At 50.0% G+C, this 17,477-nt stretch overlaps 1 protein-coding gene across 1 annotated transcript in view; it reads left to right on the top strand.

Moving 5' to 3' along the window:
- cdh19 (cadherin 19, type 2) overlaps nucleotides 1-17,477 on the top strand; it is a 187,679-nt gene that overhangs the window by 101,313 nt on the left and 68,889 nt on the right. The window contains exon 10 of the mRNA XM_057323413.1: nucleotides 12,543-12,664. Coding sequence (XP_057179396.1) covers nucleotides 12,543-12,664 — 122 coding nt within the window. The remainder of the gene's footprint in view (nucleotides 1-12,542; nucleotides 12,665-17,477) is intronic.

Below are 17,477 nucleotides of genomic sequence, written 5' to 3'. Positions count from 1 at the left end.
GATTATAAAACTTTTAGCACGTTTAGTCTATGAAAGTACACTTTGAAGTTAACTCCCAGTAAACTATTAGTTAAGCAGTTTTATACTGCAAGTATACTTTTGGGTTTTCCTTAGCTGTGCTGGTAGTTTACTAGTTCATTACTTGCAGCACAGTTGTCATTTATAAAAGTACAATTTAAAGTTTACTCCCAGTAAACTACTAATTTATTTCAAGTATTCTTGTCAGCTTTCTTTAAAGGAGTCATATTGCACGGCTAAAACGAATATTATTGTTGGTTTTAGATGTAACGCAATGTGTATACACCATTTAAAGTTTAAAAAACGTTGTATTTTCCACATACCGTGCATGTTTGTATCTCCTCTTTGCCCCGCCTCTCTGAAACGCGCTGATTTTTTACAAAGCTCGTCACTCTGAAAAGTGAGGTGTGCTATGATTGGCCAGTTCACCAGTGTGTAGTGATTGGTCAAATACTGCAAGCATTTCACGGAAATGTAACGCCTCTTACCATATTCGGAACATCAGGTTCCAAAGCAATTGTACTGACAGACGATACAATGAGATTTACAATTACGCCCACCTTAACTACGTGTAGATTTGGACGGTCTTAGTCAAATCATGTTAAGATTTTAATGTGGGTTTTCACAATAAAATATTGTATTTAGTGTTTACCGTAACATTACAGTAAATTCCTGTGAAATTGACATCTTGCTTTGAGTTAAGTTACACAGTAAAAGTTAATGAGAGTGAATAATGAAGTGATGATAATTGATGAAACAGAATATTGCTTTGTTTAAAAATTTATCATTAAGGTGATCATTGTTTTCTTTAGTTAGGTACTTGACCCTTCATTTGTGTTCAAGAAGTAATTTTTCCCTCAAGGTCACAACTGTTTTTATTACAAATTATTGTTTAGAGATGAAAAGTCTGATGAAGAAACTAATCAGTTTAAGTTCATTACGTATATGATACACTAAAATCTATAATTTATTATGACATGACTCAAGTTTTTGACTGAGGTCTTAAGGGAAAAACACTTATAATTCATTCATGTTGTGATAAAGAGAATAACAACGAAAAACTCACTCATCAACACTCATACTACAAACCTCAATAATGGTGACAATCAACTAAGAGTTCATCTGCTTAATTATTCATGCCGCAGTGCATTTTGGGAGTAATGGATGAGTTTTGTACTATGCACCCAGCATGCTGTAATGGGTCCCAGAGAGTTAAGTCTATGTTACCCGGATGAAACAGGTGGTGGGACAAAATAAAGGAAACACGAGTCCATCAACTAGTAGTTCCACAATCCTTTATAGTCGTTTGCACCAGTGTTCTCTTCTCACTCACATGCAAAAGAGCGAGTAAAAAAAGAAAATAAACACCCTGCTACCATCACAAACAAACGTAAAGAAGTTAAAGAACACAGCTGTAGAGCGACCATCTCTTCTCTTACCTTTTCTGCGTGTGCGCACTCACCAAAGAACTGTGTGCATGCGCACCACAATGGCACACAACAGAATTCATCTTAAAGGCACATCAACATTTGTAGAACAGTACTTAAGATTAGGTGGCCTAATCAGTACTTAAGATTAGGATCTCCCAGGCAAATAAAGGCTGCCCTCAGCCATACACAATTGAGAATAACATTACATCAAACAACCTCATACATGAAAAGCTGCAAAAACAGAACCATACAGGAGTATGTATGAACTGTCAAAAAAATTAACTGTCGCTGCTGTTTTATTTAACCCATCCTTGTCCGCAGTACATAAATAATGCAAGTAACTGAATTAACGTAAGTTCTGTCAGCTTTACTTAACAAGTGTTTGACTGGTCAACTTAACATTGTTGAGTAGAACGCAAAACACTATAATATTGGACCTATTGTTGAGTTTACTTAATATAAACAAGCTCATTCAACATGAGGGGGATTTTCAGTTCCCAGCATGCTTTGCATAAGACTGCATTTAGGCAGTAAAATTTGAAATTTAGTGTTATTTTAAGTGTTTTTCAGTAAAGAAAAATGACTTGTTTGTACTTAATGTTCATTTATCTTTGAGTTTTAAAAGAGTTTGTTGTATTTTTTTGTTTTACGGTTGCCATTGTTTTGAAGAGTGGTACATATGCTTAGGCTGTGAGAGGTTCATGCGCGCCCATGATGTCTATTGCATCATTCATTGAGCTTTAACTGTGCTAATGCCGGTACGAAGATGCCTCTCATCTGATTTGCTCATTGTGTTTTCACTTACATGCCGTAAGTCTGTATATAATTTATGTATGACAATGTCTTGGTTACGGATGTAACCTCGGTTCCCTGATGGAGGGAAAGAGACGTTGTGTCGAACCGACAGAATGGGGTTTGTCATGAGAACCTATCATCTTCTGAGTATTTAGAAAAGGCGAATGATATTTGCATGCCGGACTCCTCCCCGGATGTCCGGGTATAAGAGGGAAGCTGCATCACAATCTCTAGCGGAGCGACGTTGACTGGCCTGGACGAGTCAGACGTAGGCGCTAATGCGAAATTATGACCATCCAGTGGAGAGGAAGGGGGACCCAGAGCTTTACCACAAAGTTGGGAAGCCCCTGCCACCGGCCGTCACGGGCGGAGGCCTAGTTCTCTAAATGGCGCAAAGCCGCCCGGCACCGTACGGGCCACTGGGTAAGCATTATTCCCCCCGGGGGAAAAACGCTGCAGAGACCACTACCTACCGTAGGGAGGAATTAGTGGAGACACCACATGGTCTCACCATCAGGGGAGAACTCATGGGAAAATGTGCGGACTGCAGGAGTTAACCGCAAGGTGGGAGTCCACCTAGGGAGGTCATGGGTTGCCGAGGTGGGAACCATTCATGAGGATACATCAGACGGAACAGCCCACGGAGAGGGGGTTACCACGTCTGGAGCACTAGGTCCGGTTAGAGCTATCTGGGAGATAACTCAACTGTTCCCCGGCCTAAGGGGGCAGGGCTGCTCTGCCTAGCCTGCCCCCTGGAAGGGTGCTTAGTGATGGAGGGAATGCCTGTTCTTTACCTGAGGGGAAAGCCGCTGCTCCACCTGGAGGGGGAAGGGCTTCCGCAAGCGTACGCCCTAACGGTTGCCGGTCCTACCTGTTGCCCTGCAGGATGCGGACTGACACCGGTTCTATGCGGAGGTTGTAGAACCTCGCGAAGGTATTGGGTGTAGCCCAACCCGCAGCTCTGCAGATGTCTGCCAGAGAGGCACCCTGAGCCAGTGCCCACGAGAAGGCGACACCCCGAGTGGAATGTGCCCTAACTCCTAAGGGGCAGGCGCGATCTTGCGACCGGTATGCCAAGGATATGGCATCCATGATCCAGTGCGCCAGTCTCTGTTTGGAGCCAACTCTCCCCTTCTGCTGACCTCCAAAACAGACAAAGAGCTGCTCAGAGCTTCTGAAGCTCTGCGTGCGGTCCAAGTAGAGGCGCGTACTGGACACAACACGGACGGGGTTGGGTCTTCCTCCCCAGAGGGGAGCGCCTGCAAGTTCACCACCTGGTCCCGGAAGGGAGTGGTTGGAACCTTGGACACGTAGCCAGGCCGTGGTCTCAGGATAACGTGAGAGTCTCCAGGCCCAAATTCTAGGCAACCCGAGGACACAGAGAATGCTTGTATGTCCCCTACCCTCTTGAAGGAAGCGAGCGCTAACAGGAGTGCCGTCTTTATTGACAGGCGAGAAAGATCGGCCTCTCCTAGGGGCTCGTAGGTCCACTTCGAGGTCTCAAGAGGGTACGGGGCGCGGGCGAGGCGGATTCAACTGTCTCGCGCCCCTCAGGAACCTGGTGACCAGGTCGTGCTGACCTAGAGACTTACCAGCAACTGGATCGTGATGTGCGGCTATAGCGGCAACATACACTTTCAGTGTGGAAGGGGAGAGGTTCTTCTCAAGTCTCTCCTGGAGAAAGGACAGTAAGTACCTGATCGAGCATCTCTGTGGGTCTTCTCCGTGAGAAGAGCACCAGGACGAGAAGAGGCGCCACTTGAAGGCATACAGTCTCCTAGTGGCCGGGGCCCTAGCCTGTGTGAGTGTCTCTACCACTGCCGGGGGTAGGTCGCTCAGGATCTCCTCGTCCCGTCCAGGGGCCAGACATGAAGGTCCTTCCTCAGGGGAATCGGCCAGGGGGGAGTTGTTCTCAGAAGCACCAGCTCTGAGAACCAAGTCCGGTTGGGCCAGTAAGGCGCAACTAGTAGCACTTTATGCTCCTCTTCCATGACCTTGCACAGGGTCTGTGCAATGAGGCTCACTGGGGGGAAGGCGTACTTCCGCTTGTCCTGCGGCCAGCTGTGCGCAAGGGCATCCGTACCGAGGGGACCGTCGGACAGGGAGTACCAAAGCTGACAATGGGTGGAGTCCAGGGAGGCAAACAGGTCCACCTGCGCCTGGCCGAACTGCTCCCATATGAGCTGAACCGTGTGGGGGTGGAGTCGCCACTCTCCGCGAGGTGACCACTGACGAGAGAGCCAGTCTGCTGTCTGTTACAGGTCGCCTGGGATGTGTATGGCTCGCAGGGAGCTGATCACCTGCTGACTCCACAGGAGGAGGCGTCCGGCGAGTCGTGTTAGCTGCTGTGAACGAACGCCACCCTGGTGGTTGATATACGCCACGGCAGATGTGCTGTCCGACTGGACCAGCACGTGCCTGCCCTGCACGAGAGGTTGGAACCTCTTCAGTGCAAGTAGCACAGCCCACAACTCTAGGCAGTTGATATGCCAACGCAGGCGGGGGCCTGTCCACCGCCCCGACACTGCGTGCCCGTTGCACACGGCACCCCAGCCCTGAAGGGAGGCATCCATCATTACTACGACGTGCCTTGACACCTGCCCTAGGGGGACCCCCACCCGTAGGAAGGCCATAGATGACCAGGGGGTCAGGGTGCGCCGGCAGAGAGGCGTGATGACCATACCCCTGCTGCCGGTGTGCCATGCTCTCCAGGGAACCCGACTCTGTAGCCAGTGTTGGAGCAGTGGCATGTGCATCAACCCGAGGGGGACAACCCCCGCCGAGGATGCCATGTGCCCCACGAGCCTCTGAAATTGTTTCAGGGGGACCACTGGCTGCCTGAAGTGCTTCAGGCAGTGTAACACTGACTGGGCGCGCTCTGTAGTCAGTCGCGCTGTCATGGAGACAGAGTCGAGTTCCATACCAAGAAAGAAGATGCTCTGCGCGGGGGAGAGCTTGCTCTTTTCCCAGTTGACCTTTAGCCCCAACCGATCTAGGTGCCGGAGCACCAGGTCCCTGTGTGTACACAACAGATCTCGCGAGTGAGCCGAGATGAGCCAGTCGTCGAGATAGTTTAGTAACTGCACACCTCCTTCCCTGAGGGGAAGGAGGGCAGCTTCCATGATCTTTGTAAAGACCCGTGTAGACAGGGACAGACCGAAGGGGAGGACTCTGTACTGATATGCCCGTCCCTCGAACACGAACCGTAGGAACGGCCGGTGTCGAGGGAGGATCGAGACGTGAAAGTACGCGTCCTTCAGGTCGATTGCCATGAACCAGTCCTGATGCCTGACGGACGTCATGATGCGCTTCTGCGTGACCATCCTGAAAGACAGCTTGTGTAGGTGCTTGTTCAGCACGCAGACCCAAGATAGGGCGCAACCCTCCGCCTTTCTTAGGGACAATGAAGTACGGGCTGTAAAACCCGCTGAACACCTCGGCCGATGGGACGGGCTCGATCGCTCCCTTCACCAGAAGGGAGGCGACCTCCGCCCGAAGTACGGGGGCATCCCTGCCTCTGCCTGAGGTAAAAGGACGTCCCGGAACTTGGGCGGACGTGTAGCGACTGAATTGCGTAGCCGAGACGGATCGTCTTCCTCAGCCCGCCTGACAGTCTGGGGGCTCCCAGAACTGTGACAGGGGACTAGAGGTAGATCTGCTTCATCGCCCCCGCGGAGGGTGGTTCGATGGCTAGCAGTACGGATTCCTTGCCAGGGGAGGCCCCCCGGGGAGGAGATCGGCTCTGCCATATTTCCTGCCTGGCGACTGCGCAGCTCAACGCACTGTCTGACTGAGAGTGCTGAGGGCTGGTGTTTATACTCGACATTGCGCTTTGCCATGACGCAACGTCGAATTTGCCGTTCACCGTCGTGCAGAGGGTGAGAGCGGCTGAGGTAACCCAGAGAGAGAGGAAACTCTCCTTTTTGAGAGTAAGTGGGCGCCAGCCCCCCAGAGGGGGCCAGCCGATGGAGGGACGGGGCAGGAACCGTCCCTATCCGACCTACCAGCGCTGTGGCTGGGGTCGAGCCCAATGGTAGCCTCGATCCCCCTGAGGTGATTCCATGACATGGGGCGATGGTCTCCTCTTCGCTGTCTCCTCCAGGTCACTGGAGGGCATTGAAGAGGACCAGGGCTGCCGAGGCGGCCGAGTTGCGGCACGGAGGACTGCTTTTTACTGTCGAGAACCCTCCACAGTAACACCAACCAGCCCCCCCCTTGCGAGACGGGTACGTCGAGAAAGCGGAACTTCTCAGCGTTACTCATCTGCGCAAGTATCGGCCAGAGGAGTTCCTCATGGACCACAAGTGTGGACATCGTCCGACAAAGGGCCCCCGTGGTCACCTTGGTCGCCCGTAGAGCGAGGTCGGTGACGGCGCAGAGTTCCTGCATAAGCGCTGGGTCGGTCTTACCCTCGTGGAGCTCTCTCAATGCCCTGGCCTGGCAGGAGCCATAGCGTGGAGAGTGGAGGCAGCCTGGTCCGCCGCAATGTAAGCTCTCGACACCAGAGATGCCAAGACACCACATGCTTTGGACGGGAGTCTAGGTCGAGCCACCCCAGGTGGCCGCCACCTACGGGCACGAGTGCACCACGGCAGCAACTCCACCTGGGGACACCGACGCATCCTCCAGTTGTCTCAACCTCGAGGGAAGAGAGGGTGACAGAACTTTGTTTGACGTGAAACGTGCCGGAAGGGGCGTTCCAGGTCTTGCAAAGTTCCTCATGCACTACCGGTAAACACGGCACTGGGGGCGGGCGCGGCTTGGAGCCGCGCTCAAACCCGAGGCGCCATGTAGCCAGCCGCGAACGCCGGGAGAGGCAGTGCGGGCACTGCAACCCAACACTCACGGCGGCCCGGGAAAGCATGGCCGACATCTCGACATCCGCTTTTTCCTGGGAAGAATCGTCGGAGTCGGATGGCAGTACGTCACCCCCCGATGCTGCAAGAGACCTCTCATCATCACGCATCGTGTCCGAATACGTGATTGAGGAATAAGACGGCGGACCGTCTTTTTGGGGAACGGTCAGACGAGCGAAACGAGGTGTGAACGGTCCGTGAGCCGTGGCTGGCGGATTATCGCTCACAGTAATCCTCATCTCACCCTCGCTGCTTGCCATAGCGGACGGCAGGGCCGTAGTCCTGCCGCCACGGAACGGGGAGCAAACGAGGTGGTGGCTGAGTCCCGTGGGAACACAGCCACCTGTGACGCAACGTCTGAATCGTCACCGCCCGCAGTGCGGGCAGGACGTATCCACAACGTCTGCCCCAGCGTACTGGAAGCAGGCATTGTGTCCGTCCCCCTCCTCGATGAGTGTGTTGCACCCGGGACAAGCCACGCTGGAGAAATTTGCTCTTTTAGAAAAGGAAATTTGCTCGAACACCTCCGGAACTGCCGAGACGCCCAGGGGAGAGTCACTGCAGGAATGGACCGTCCGCTGTCCACGTCGTAGATTCCAGCAGAAAGAAAGATCATCCAGATCGTAGAGAAGCTCACCAGATGCGTAGGCTCTGAAGAACAAAAGGTGAATGAATGAGCATGCCAATTTTCATTGGCCTTTTCTAAATACTCAGAAGATGATAGGTTCTCAAGACAAACCCCATTCTGTCGGTTTGACACAACGTCGAGAGACTGACAGAAAGGGAACTGCGAGCGGCACCTGAGGAACACAAGACAGAGAGACGGGAGAGGAGGCAGGACCCAGACAAGACAAATGACAAGACTGACTCCAGGCTAGAAGGGAATCACTCTTCCAGTCCACGTGAGGATTGTGCTGTACGAACCACGGATACCCTAGAACAACCTGGTTCTTGGGGGAATCGAGGGCGTACAACACAATGCTCTCGTGGTGGTTCCCAGAAAGAGTCAAACTTACACAAGTAGTGACGTGCGTGATGGATGCAAGGCGACTGCCCGCGAGCGACTCGACCTCCAAGGGATCGGCGAGTGGAACCAGCGGAACTCCCCATCTACGGGCCGTGGCGGCATCAATGAAGTTACCTTCTGCTCCTGAGTCAAGGAGAGCGTGGCCGGTATAAGAAGATCCCTGGACCCCGAGTTTGAAAGACAGCATGGCTCGGTTGGACGGAGAGGTTAAGGGGGTAATTGCGCCCACTAAGACTCTCCGAGCTCCTAGTGGGCCTTGGCTTTTACCGGACAGCGGACGGCAAAGTGGCCTGCTTTGCCACAGTAGAGGCAAAGGCCCTGGGTCAGGCGTTGCTGTTTTTCCAAAGGTGTAAGATGAAGGCGTCCGACCTGCATGGGCTCGGCCTCGGTGAGTGGGGGAACGAAGGAAGCAGATGATGGAGTGGTTCTGGCCTGGAATTGTCCTAAAGGGTTAGTGAGCCATCTCAATTGGCGACGAGCCATGCGGCTTTCCACCCGAACTGACAATTCGATGAGAGAATCTAATTCCCGGGGTAGATCAAGGGGGGCCAGCTCATCGGCTAGAGAAGGATTAAGTCCATCGAGGAACCGAGCACGAAGGGCGCTGGGGTTCCAGTCGGTGGCCGCCACCAGGGTCTTGAGAAGAATGGCGTACTCGGTAACAGAGCCTTTCTTCTGCGAGAGACGGCTTAGTTGGGCGGAAGCTTCATCCCCCTGGGCACAACGGTCAAACAACCCAATCATCTCCTTCCGAAAAGTCTCGAAAGAGGCACAACAGGGTGCCTTGTTGTCCCAGACGGCTACTGCCCAATCCCAGGCTGATCCGGAGAGGAGTGCTATGACGTAGGCCACTCTGGAAGTCTCGGTGGCATAACGGCGGGGCTGGAGTGAGAACACTATAGAGCACTGGGAAAGGAAGGCCCGACAGGAATTAGGGTCTCCACTGTAAATTGGCGGGTTTTGAGCGTGTGGTTCGGGCTCACGGGCGATGGGACCATGCTGTAGTTCTCCAAGGTGTGCCGAGAGTTCGGCCACTTGAGCATTGAGGGTACCAATCTCCTGGGCGGCAGCGTTGAGACGGGTGGATTGTTGTCCCAATAGTATCCCCTGTTGGGTGAGGGCGGCATGTAAGGGATTGGACCCTGCTGACTCCATCCTGGTCAGATCTTCTGTTAGGGTTCTGGCAGGAAAATTCGAGAGTCAATTGCAGGGTAAGTAGAACTTTTAATAATGCCTTAACACAGCCAAAATAATACAGGGACAATACAAAAAACAAGGACCATAAAACGTGAGAAAATAATGTTCCCAAAAAGTCCTTTGCACAGACGTGTGAAGAGACAGGGTCTCTAATACACCAGGGCAAAAAGGCTCGAGTGCTCGGCCAAAAAGGGAAAGGAGCCAAGGAGTCTTATGTCCAGCGGACAGCCGCAGCTGAGAAAGAGAGCGAAACTGTGCCCACGGCGAGTGAATGAGACAAGGCCAGCGAATACACTGGGCACAAAAGTTCAACCAGAGACACGGGAGGTAATCCTTGAAAGAAGTTCAATAGTCCTTTGGAGGCAGCAAACAAAACCGACCACTTGGTCAACAGAAAACAAATGCTTCCGAAGATGACCCACTAGACCGACAGGAGAAAACCATTACAGGCAAGTTCACAAGACTGACGGGGAAAATACACTGGATGAAGATCCACTTTATCCGACAGGAGAGGTAAAATCCAAACTGGAACCCACAGACCGACAAGGTAGCATAGTAGGGGTAAGAGCTCACATATACCGACTGGGTAGATGCATTCTTTCAGGCATCCGTAGAGCGAAATCCCTCTGGAACTGCCCAACCGATCAAGAAGATAAAGAATCCAGGCAGCGAATCCAACGCTGCGGGAAGACAGCACACCACGTGGCAAACACAGCTCTGGAGCCTGAACAAAAATAAGAGGTGATATCAAACGTATCCCAAGACAAGGGAACGGTAATTCGCCGGAAGAAACACTGAAGATCTGACACAGGACGGAGGAATGAGAGGGTCTAAAAAAGGAAATAAATCACGAGAGAAAACGAGAAACCAGGAGGGAGAGATAGAAAAATCGGAGCCAACCCAGGTGAAGAGAGTGAAACACTAATGAGGAGTAGTTATCGACACGAGGGGCAGGGCTATCACAAAGACACCGAGCACATGGAGAGCTGTCAAGCTGTACCATGTGTTCGACAAGAAACAAAGCAAAACAAAACAAGTGCTCAGACCCGAGACCCCACAAGTATACTATATTGCTTAGTATGTTGTTTTTCAATAAAGCAGAATTCTTTCTCTGATGCACTGTCTACAGTTTTTGTTCAACTGTACTTCATAATCTGGTATTAACTTCAATCATCCAGCGTTAAGGTTTGCAAAACATTTCTCATTTTTTATGGTCAATATGTTGCATAGTAGTAGATGATTGTATGTGTTCTGTTGATATCTTATAGACTTTCTACTGTTCTCAGCTGTTTCACTTTAATTCAATAGTCCTAACATGCCTCTACAAACACACAGTGGAGAGTGCCTATTAATTATCTGCTGATTATACACCATAGTTTACTTGACAAGCAGCAGATAAGCAAATATGTCGTAGTTGACAATCAAGAGACTCTCAACAGATAGTTATTAATTTAATGCGCCTGAGACCCTTTGTGAATAAAAATAGCCTAATATCATGCTCTTGATAATAAGTTGATAAACAACTTACAAGATGGTTAACATCTACAGATAGTTGAATGTTATTTGATAACCTGTTGTGAGAACATACTGACAGGCAGTTGTTGTAAAATTGGTAGAGTAACACTTAAAATGCACCTTTATAGTCAACAGACAGTTTGTTGAAGGTTTGTTACTTGTCTGTTGAAACAGTGTTGTTAAATGGAAACTGATTCACTGTTGAAATATACTGCAAAATATAATGCAATATAATACATTCCCATATATTGCAAGCTGGTGCTTATATTTTTCAATATACATCAATATATGCATAGACAATGTATGACTATATATTGAACATATAAATATATTTAGAAACGAAGACAAAAAAAATCTAATATTCATCGCATTTGATCTTTTATTAAGTATATATTGCACATAGATGTTCCCATATAAATGTGATTGTATATTACACACATATATGGACATATTCACAGAATGAGTTAAAGCAGATTTGCAATTCCCAGCATGCTTTGCTTCTGACTAAAGGAGTGTATAAATGTTTAAATGTAGGTGTTATTTCATGTCTTTTTGCTGAATATTAATACAGGGGGAGATCTGTTAGTGTTTAATACTTTGAGGTTTAGAAGAGTTTCTAGTATGTGTAAATTTGTGGGGTTACCGTGGTGTTGAAGAGTAGAGCCTGTGGTTAGGATAACGATTGGCCAAATATCATGAAGATTATATATTACTTTATTTAAAAAGTAAAGGCTGTGCGCTCTTCAGTGCAGTTATTGTCTGTTCACTAAGTGCTTTAGTATCAGCAGGTGTGCTAATGCTATTGTAAACTGGCTATGTTTTAAACTCTGAAACATGTGTATTGTAAATGGTTGATAAATATAATAAATATATCTCCATATATGTGTGCGTATATATGGCATGGGTAAATACAGTATATGTTCAATATATTTTTACACATCCAGTACCATATCTTATCACATGTACATCAATATATTATAAAGTATATTACTGATTATAAAATTACATATATTGTGACATACAAGTAAATATATTGTCATATATTTTTTAATATATGAAAAGCGGCAATTCCTTATGTATTATTCAGTATATTGTAATATATTTACACTATAAATTATTCTGTATATTTTCTAATATACCATTATGTCATTTAATATATTTTGTATTAATATATTCTCTTTCTGTAAGAGTACATTTTTATCAGAAGGACTATCAAAATAAAGTGTTACCTAGACGGATGTACACATAATATCCACCTCTAGTTTGTAGACAGAATAATAATATTGAGTTATTTGTTATTTGAACAGAATTTTCTAGCAAGTGTAACAACTAACCCTCTGTCTGTTACAATGAACCTCACCAAACATTTGCATTTCTGTCACTTTCTGTAACTGTATGGGAACGGAAGGTTCTAGAAACAAACCTTAAGTGTTAATTTGTAGCAGAGATATGTTACTTTTATCAATCAATACATGATACAAGAGTGATTAAGTTCAAACCAAAAAAGCATTGGGTTGTGCCCTGCTTTCCCCAACCTTAACTGTAACTTACCTCCTTTACCTTATAAGCAGCTTGTAACTTGTAAAACTACAGTTTTAGAGTAGCTTACCCAACACTGCATTGGTGGCATACAGATTTGTATAATGCAGAATCTTATTATTCTGTAAACTATAATATGTTCATATGTACCCCTTTACCTTTCAGAAGATGGGCAGCTTTTCTCCACAGTGTCTGTGCTGATTAAAGTACTGGATGTCAATGACAATGTGCCAACCCTGTCAAAAGACTATCAGCTCTACGTGTGTGAGGATACGCAGGCAGGAGAGGTACACACACAGAACTTCGGAGAATCATTTGGGGCAGACTTTAAAACTCTTTCCTATCCCCACAAATTATCTTTCCACTTATCAGCCCAGATACTTCCATAGCACCTCAGAGCTTAAGTGATGGTTCACCCAAAAATAAAAATGCTGTCATCATTTACTCACCCTTTTGTCATTTCAAACCTATATGACTTTCTTCCGCAGAACACAAAATAATATATTTTGAAGAAAGTCGGTAACCAAGCAACACTGGCCAATTCACATCTATTGTATGGAAACAAAACCAATGCAAGTGAATGGGGGCCAGTTAACAACATTTTTCAAAATATATTATTTTGTGTTTTGCATAAAGAAGATGATGACAGTATGTATTTTGGGGTTAACTATCACTTTTTGCACCTGCAATTAATGTTTATGTTGAAATTTCAACACATCACTTTTATTGAGGTCAGTGTTTACATTTACATTTGGCAAACGCTTTAAAAGCAGCTTACATTGCATTATACTAAACATTTGTTTCTATGTGCAATCCGTGGGATCAAACCCATGACCTTGGTATTGTTAGCACCATGCTCTAACCACTGAGCTACAGGAAAGGTTACATTAGTTGGGATCTTGATTCTTTTTAATCAAACTCTTTTTTAGTGCTTAGAGTAATGTTTTTGTAAGAACACGTATGGCATTGAAAGAAATCTTTTGAAAAGCAAGATGGAATAGTTTGCTTTTTATGATAGCTAAAGTAAACTAAAGGAGCTGGATTATATAATAGAACTTGAGGCTTTTATAAATGTATTGTAACAGAGATTCACTGACACACTTAAGGCCCATTCAGATTGCCCGCGAATATTCGGTGCGAATGTTCATCACGATAACGTTCTAGAACAAAAACGTCTCGGTTACGTTTGTAACCTCGGTTCCCTGATGGAGGGAACAAGACGTTGTGTCGAACCGACAGATGGGGTTCGTCCCTGAGAACCAATCGTTTCCGACTGCTTAGAAAAGGCCAATGAAAATTGGCAAATGAAATTTGCATGCGGACTCCGCCCCGGACATCCGGGTATAAAAGGGAGACGGCGTGCATCATTCATTCACCTTAGTTCTGAGGAGCCTGAGACCTCTCACGACTGCTGCAGAGGACAACACGTGTTGTGGCAAGAGGACACAACGTCTCGTTCCCTCCATCAGGGAACCGAGGTTACAAACGTAACCGAGACATTCCCTTTCTGTCGGTCTCTCGACGTTGTGTCGAACCGACAGATGGGGTTTCAATGGAAAACGCCATAACACTGTGCCGTGTCACAACCTCAACGAAGCGACGGTGACAGGCCTGGTCGTGTCAGCCGACGCTACCGCGAATTGTAACCTATCAGTGGGTAGGTAGGGGGTCCCAGAGCTTTCAAAAAGGTGGGAAGGCCCCTACCTTCGGCCTCACAGGCGGCGGCCTTGTTTCACTAACAGCGAGAAGCCGCCCGGAACCGTAAGGCACTGGGTAAGCGCTACCTCCTCAAGTGGGGAATGCGCTACAGAGACCACTTCCTACCGCAGGGAGGAGAATAGTGGAGATACCAACATGGTCTCACCGATAGGGAAGAACTCATGGGAAGAAAGTGCGGCTGAAGAAACACCGCGAGGTGGAGGTCCACCCGGGGAGGTCATGGGTTACCAAGGTGGGAACCAGCATGAGGATACATCAGACGGAACCGCCCTGCTGAGGAGTTGCAACGTCTGGTAGCACTAGGTCCGGTTAGAGCTATGCAGCGAATAACTCAGGTGAACCCAGCCTCAGGGGCAGGGCTGCTCTGCCCAGCCCGCCCCAGGGGGTGCTTGCTTAGTGATGGATGGAGTGCCTGTTCTTCGCCCAGTGGGGAAAGAATGGAGGCTGAATCGGTATACTGACCCACTCGAAAGAGGGGGAAAAACCGGACAGGCGTACACCCTACCAGTTGCCGGTCCTACATGTGACCATGCAGGACGCGGGCTGACACCGGCTCTATGCGGAGGTTGTAAAACCTCGCGAAGGTGTTGGGTGTAGCCCAACCCGCAGCTCTGCAAATGTCTGCGAGAGAGGCCCCCGTGCCAAGGCCCAGGAGGAGGCAACACCCCGGGTGGAGTGGGCCCTCACTCCTAGGGGGAACGGGATATTTAAGGATTGGTAAGCTGCCTTGACAGTGTCCACAATCCAGTGGGCCAACCTCTGCTTGGAGACAGCTCTCCCCTGCTGCTGACCTCCGAAACAGACAAAGAGCTGATCCGAGCTCCTGAAACTCTGTGTGCGGTCTAAGTAGAGGCGCAGCGCGCATACTGGACACAACACGGACGGGGTTGGGTCTTCCTCCCCAGTGGGGAGCGCCTGTAAGTTCACCACCTGGTCCCGAAAAGGAGCGGTGGGAACCTTGGGCACGTAGCCGGGCTGAGGTCTCAGGATAACGTGAGAATCCCTGGGTCCGAATTCCAGGCAGTCAGGGGACACGGAGAAAGCCTGTAGATCCCCTACCCTCTTGATGGAGGCGAGCGCCAAAAGGAGAACCGTCTTCATCGTAAGATGAGGAAGAGAGGCATCCCCTAGGGGCTCAAAGGGGGCCTGGTGAGACCTGACAGGGCTACATCCAGGTCCCAAGAGGGTATGGAGTGCGGACGAGGCGGGTTACGACTCCTCGCACCCCTTAGGAATCTAATGACCAGGTCGTGCTGCCCTAGAGACTTACCAGCAACTGAGTTGTGATGAGCAGCAATGGCGGCTACATACACTTTCAGTGTGGAGGGGGAGAGGTTAGTCTCGAGTCTCTTTTGTAGGAAGGACAGCACGGACCCGATCGCACAACTCCGTGGGTCTTCTCCTCGAGAAGCACACCAGGTCGAGAAGAGGCGCCACTTGTAGGCGTACAGTCGCCTAGTGGCAGGTGCCCTAGCCTGAGAAATGGTAGCTACCACCGCCAGGGGCAGACCACTCAGGATCTCTTCGTCCCGTCCAGGGGCCAGACATGGAGGTTCCAGAGGTCTGGCCTGGGATGCCATAACGTGCCCTTCCCCTGGGAAAGCAGGTCCTTCGTCAGGGGAATCGGCCAGGGGGGAGCTGTCGTCAAGAGCATTAGCTCCGAGAACCAAGTTCGGTTGGGCCAGTGTGGCGCAACGAGTAACACTTGATGCTCCTCTTCCCTGACCTTGCACAGGGTCTGTGCAATGAGGCTCACTGGGGGGAAGGCGTACTTCCGCTTGTCCCGCGGCCAGCTGTGCGCTAGGGCATCCGTGCCGAGGGGTCCCTCGGTCAGAGAGTACCAAAGCGGGCAATGGGTGGTTTCGAGGGAGGCAAACAGGTCCACCTGGGCCTGCCCGAACTGCACCCAAATGAGCTGGACTGCGCGGGGGTGGAGTCGCCACTCTCCGCGAGGCGTAGACTGACGAGAGAGCGCGTCGGCTGTCTGGTTCAGGTCGCCTGGGATATACGTGGCACGCAGGGAGCGGATCACCTGCTGACTCCACCGGAGGAGGCGTCGGGCAAGTCGTGTTAACTGCAGTGAGCGAACGCCACCCTGACGATTGATATACGCTACTGCAGTAGTGCTGTCCGACCGGACCAGCACGTGCTTGCCCTGCACGAGAGGCAGCAGCCTCTTCAATGCAAGTAGCACAGCCCACAACTCTAGGCAATTGATATGCCAGCGCAGGCGGGGGCCCGTCCAAAGCCCCGACACTGCGTGCCCGTTGCACACGGCACCCCAACCCTGCAGGGAGGCGTCTGTTGTCACCACGACATGCCTCGTAACCTGCCCTAGGGGTACACCTGCCCGAAGGAAGGCCATGGAAGACCACGGGGTAGGGTGGGTCGGCAGTGAGGCGTAATCACCATCTGCCTGCTGCTGGTGTGCCACGCTCCCCAAGGAACTTGACTCAGGAGCCAGTGTTGAAGCGGCCTCATGTGCATCATGAGCCTCTGAAATAGTTTCAGGGGAACCGCCGACTGCGTGAAATGATCCAGGCAGTTCAACACCGACTGGGCGCGTACTGCGGACAGTCGCGCTGTCATGGTGACAGAGTTGAGTTCCATACCAAGATAGAGGATGCTCTGCACAGGGGAGAGCATGCTCTTCTCTCGGTTGACCTGTAGTCCCAATCGATCTAGATGCCGGAGCACCAGGTCCCAGTGTGCACACAACAGAGCTCGCGAGTGAGCCAAGATAAGCCAGTCGTCGAGATAGTTGAGTACCCGCACACCTCTCCCCCTGAGGGAAGAGAGGGCGGCCTCCACGATCTTCGTAAAGACTCGTGGAGACAGAGACAGGCCGAAGGGGAGGACTCTGTACTGATATGCCCGACCCTCGAAAGCGAACCGTAGGAACGGGCGATGACGAGGGAGAATCGAGACATGAAAGTAAGCGTCCTTCAGGTCGATTGCGATGAACCAATCCTGACATCTGACGGATGCCAGGATGCGCTTCTGCGTGAGCATCCTGAACGGCAGCTTGTGCAGGTGTCTGTTCAGGATACGCAGATCTAGGATGGGGTGCACCCCCCCGCCTTTTTTGGGGACGATGAAGTAAGGGCTGTAAAACCCCTTGGACATCTCGGCTAAGGGGACGGGCTCGATCGCACCCTTCGCCAGAAGGGTGGCGACCTCGCTCCGTAGTACGGGAGCATCCCGGCCTCTGACCGAGGTCACGAGGATGCCCCGAAACTTGGGCGGGTTTCTGGCAAACTGGATCGCGTAGCCGAGACGGATCGTCCTTCTTAGCCAACGTGACGGTGTGGGAAGCTCGAGCCAAGCTCCCAGGGACCGTGACAGGGGAACTAAGGGAACGATCTGCTTCATCGACTCCCC

The sequence above is a fragment of the Triplophysa rosa genome, linkage group LG23 (genome assembly GCF_024868665.1).
Source record: "Triplophysa rosa linkage group LG23, Trosa_1v2, whole genome shotgun sequence".
Classification (NCBI taxonomy): Eukaryota; Metazoa; Chordata; class Actinopteri; order Cypriniformes; family Nemacheilidae; genus Triplophysa; species Triplophysa rosa.
This window is presented reverse-complemented; position numbering and strand designations above follow the sequence as displayed.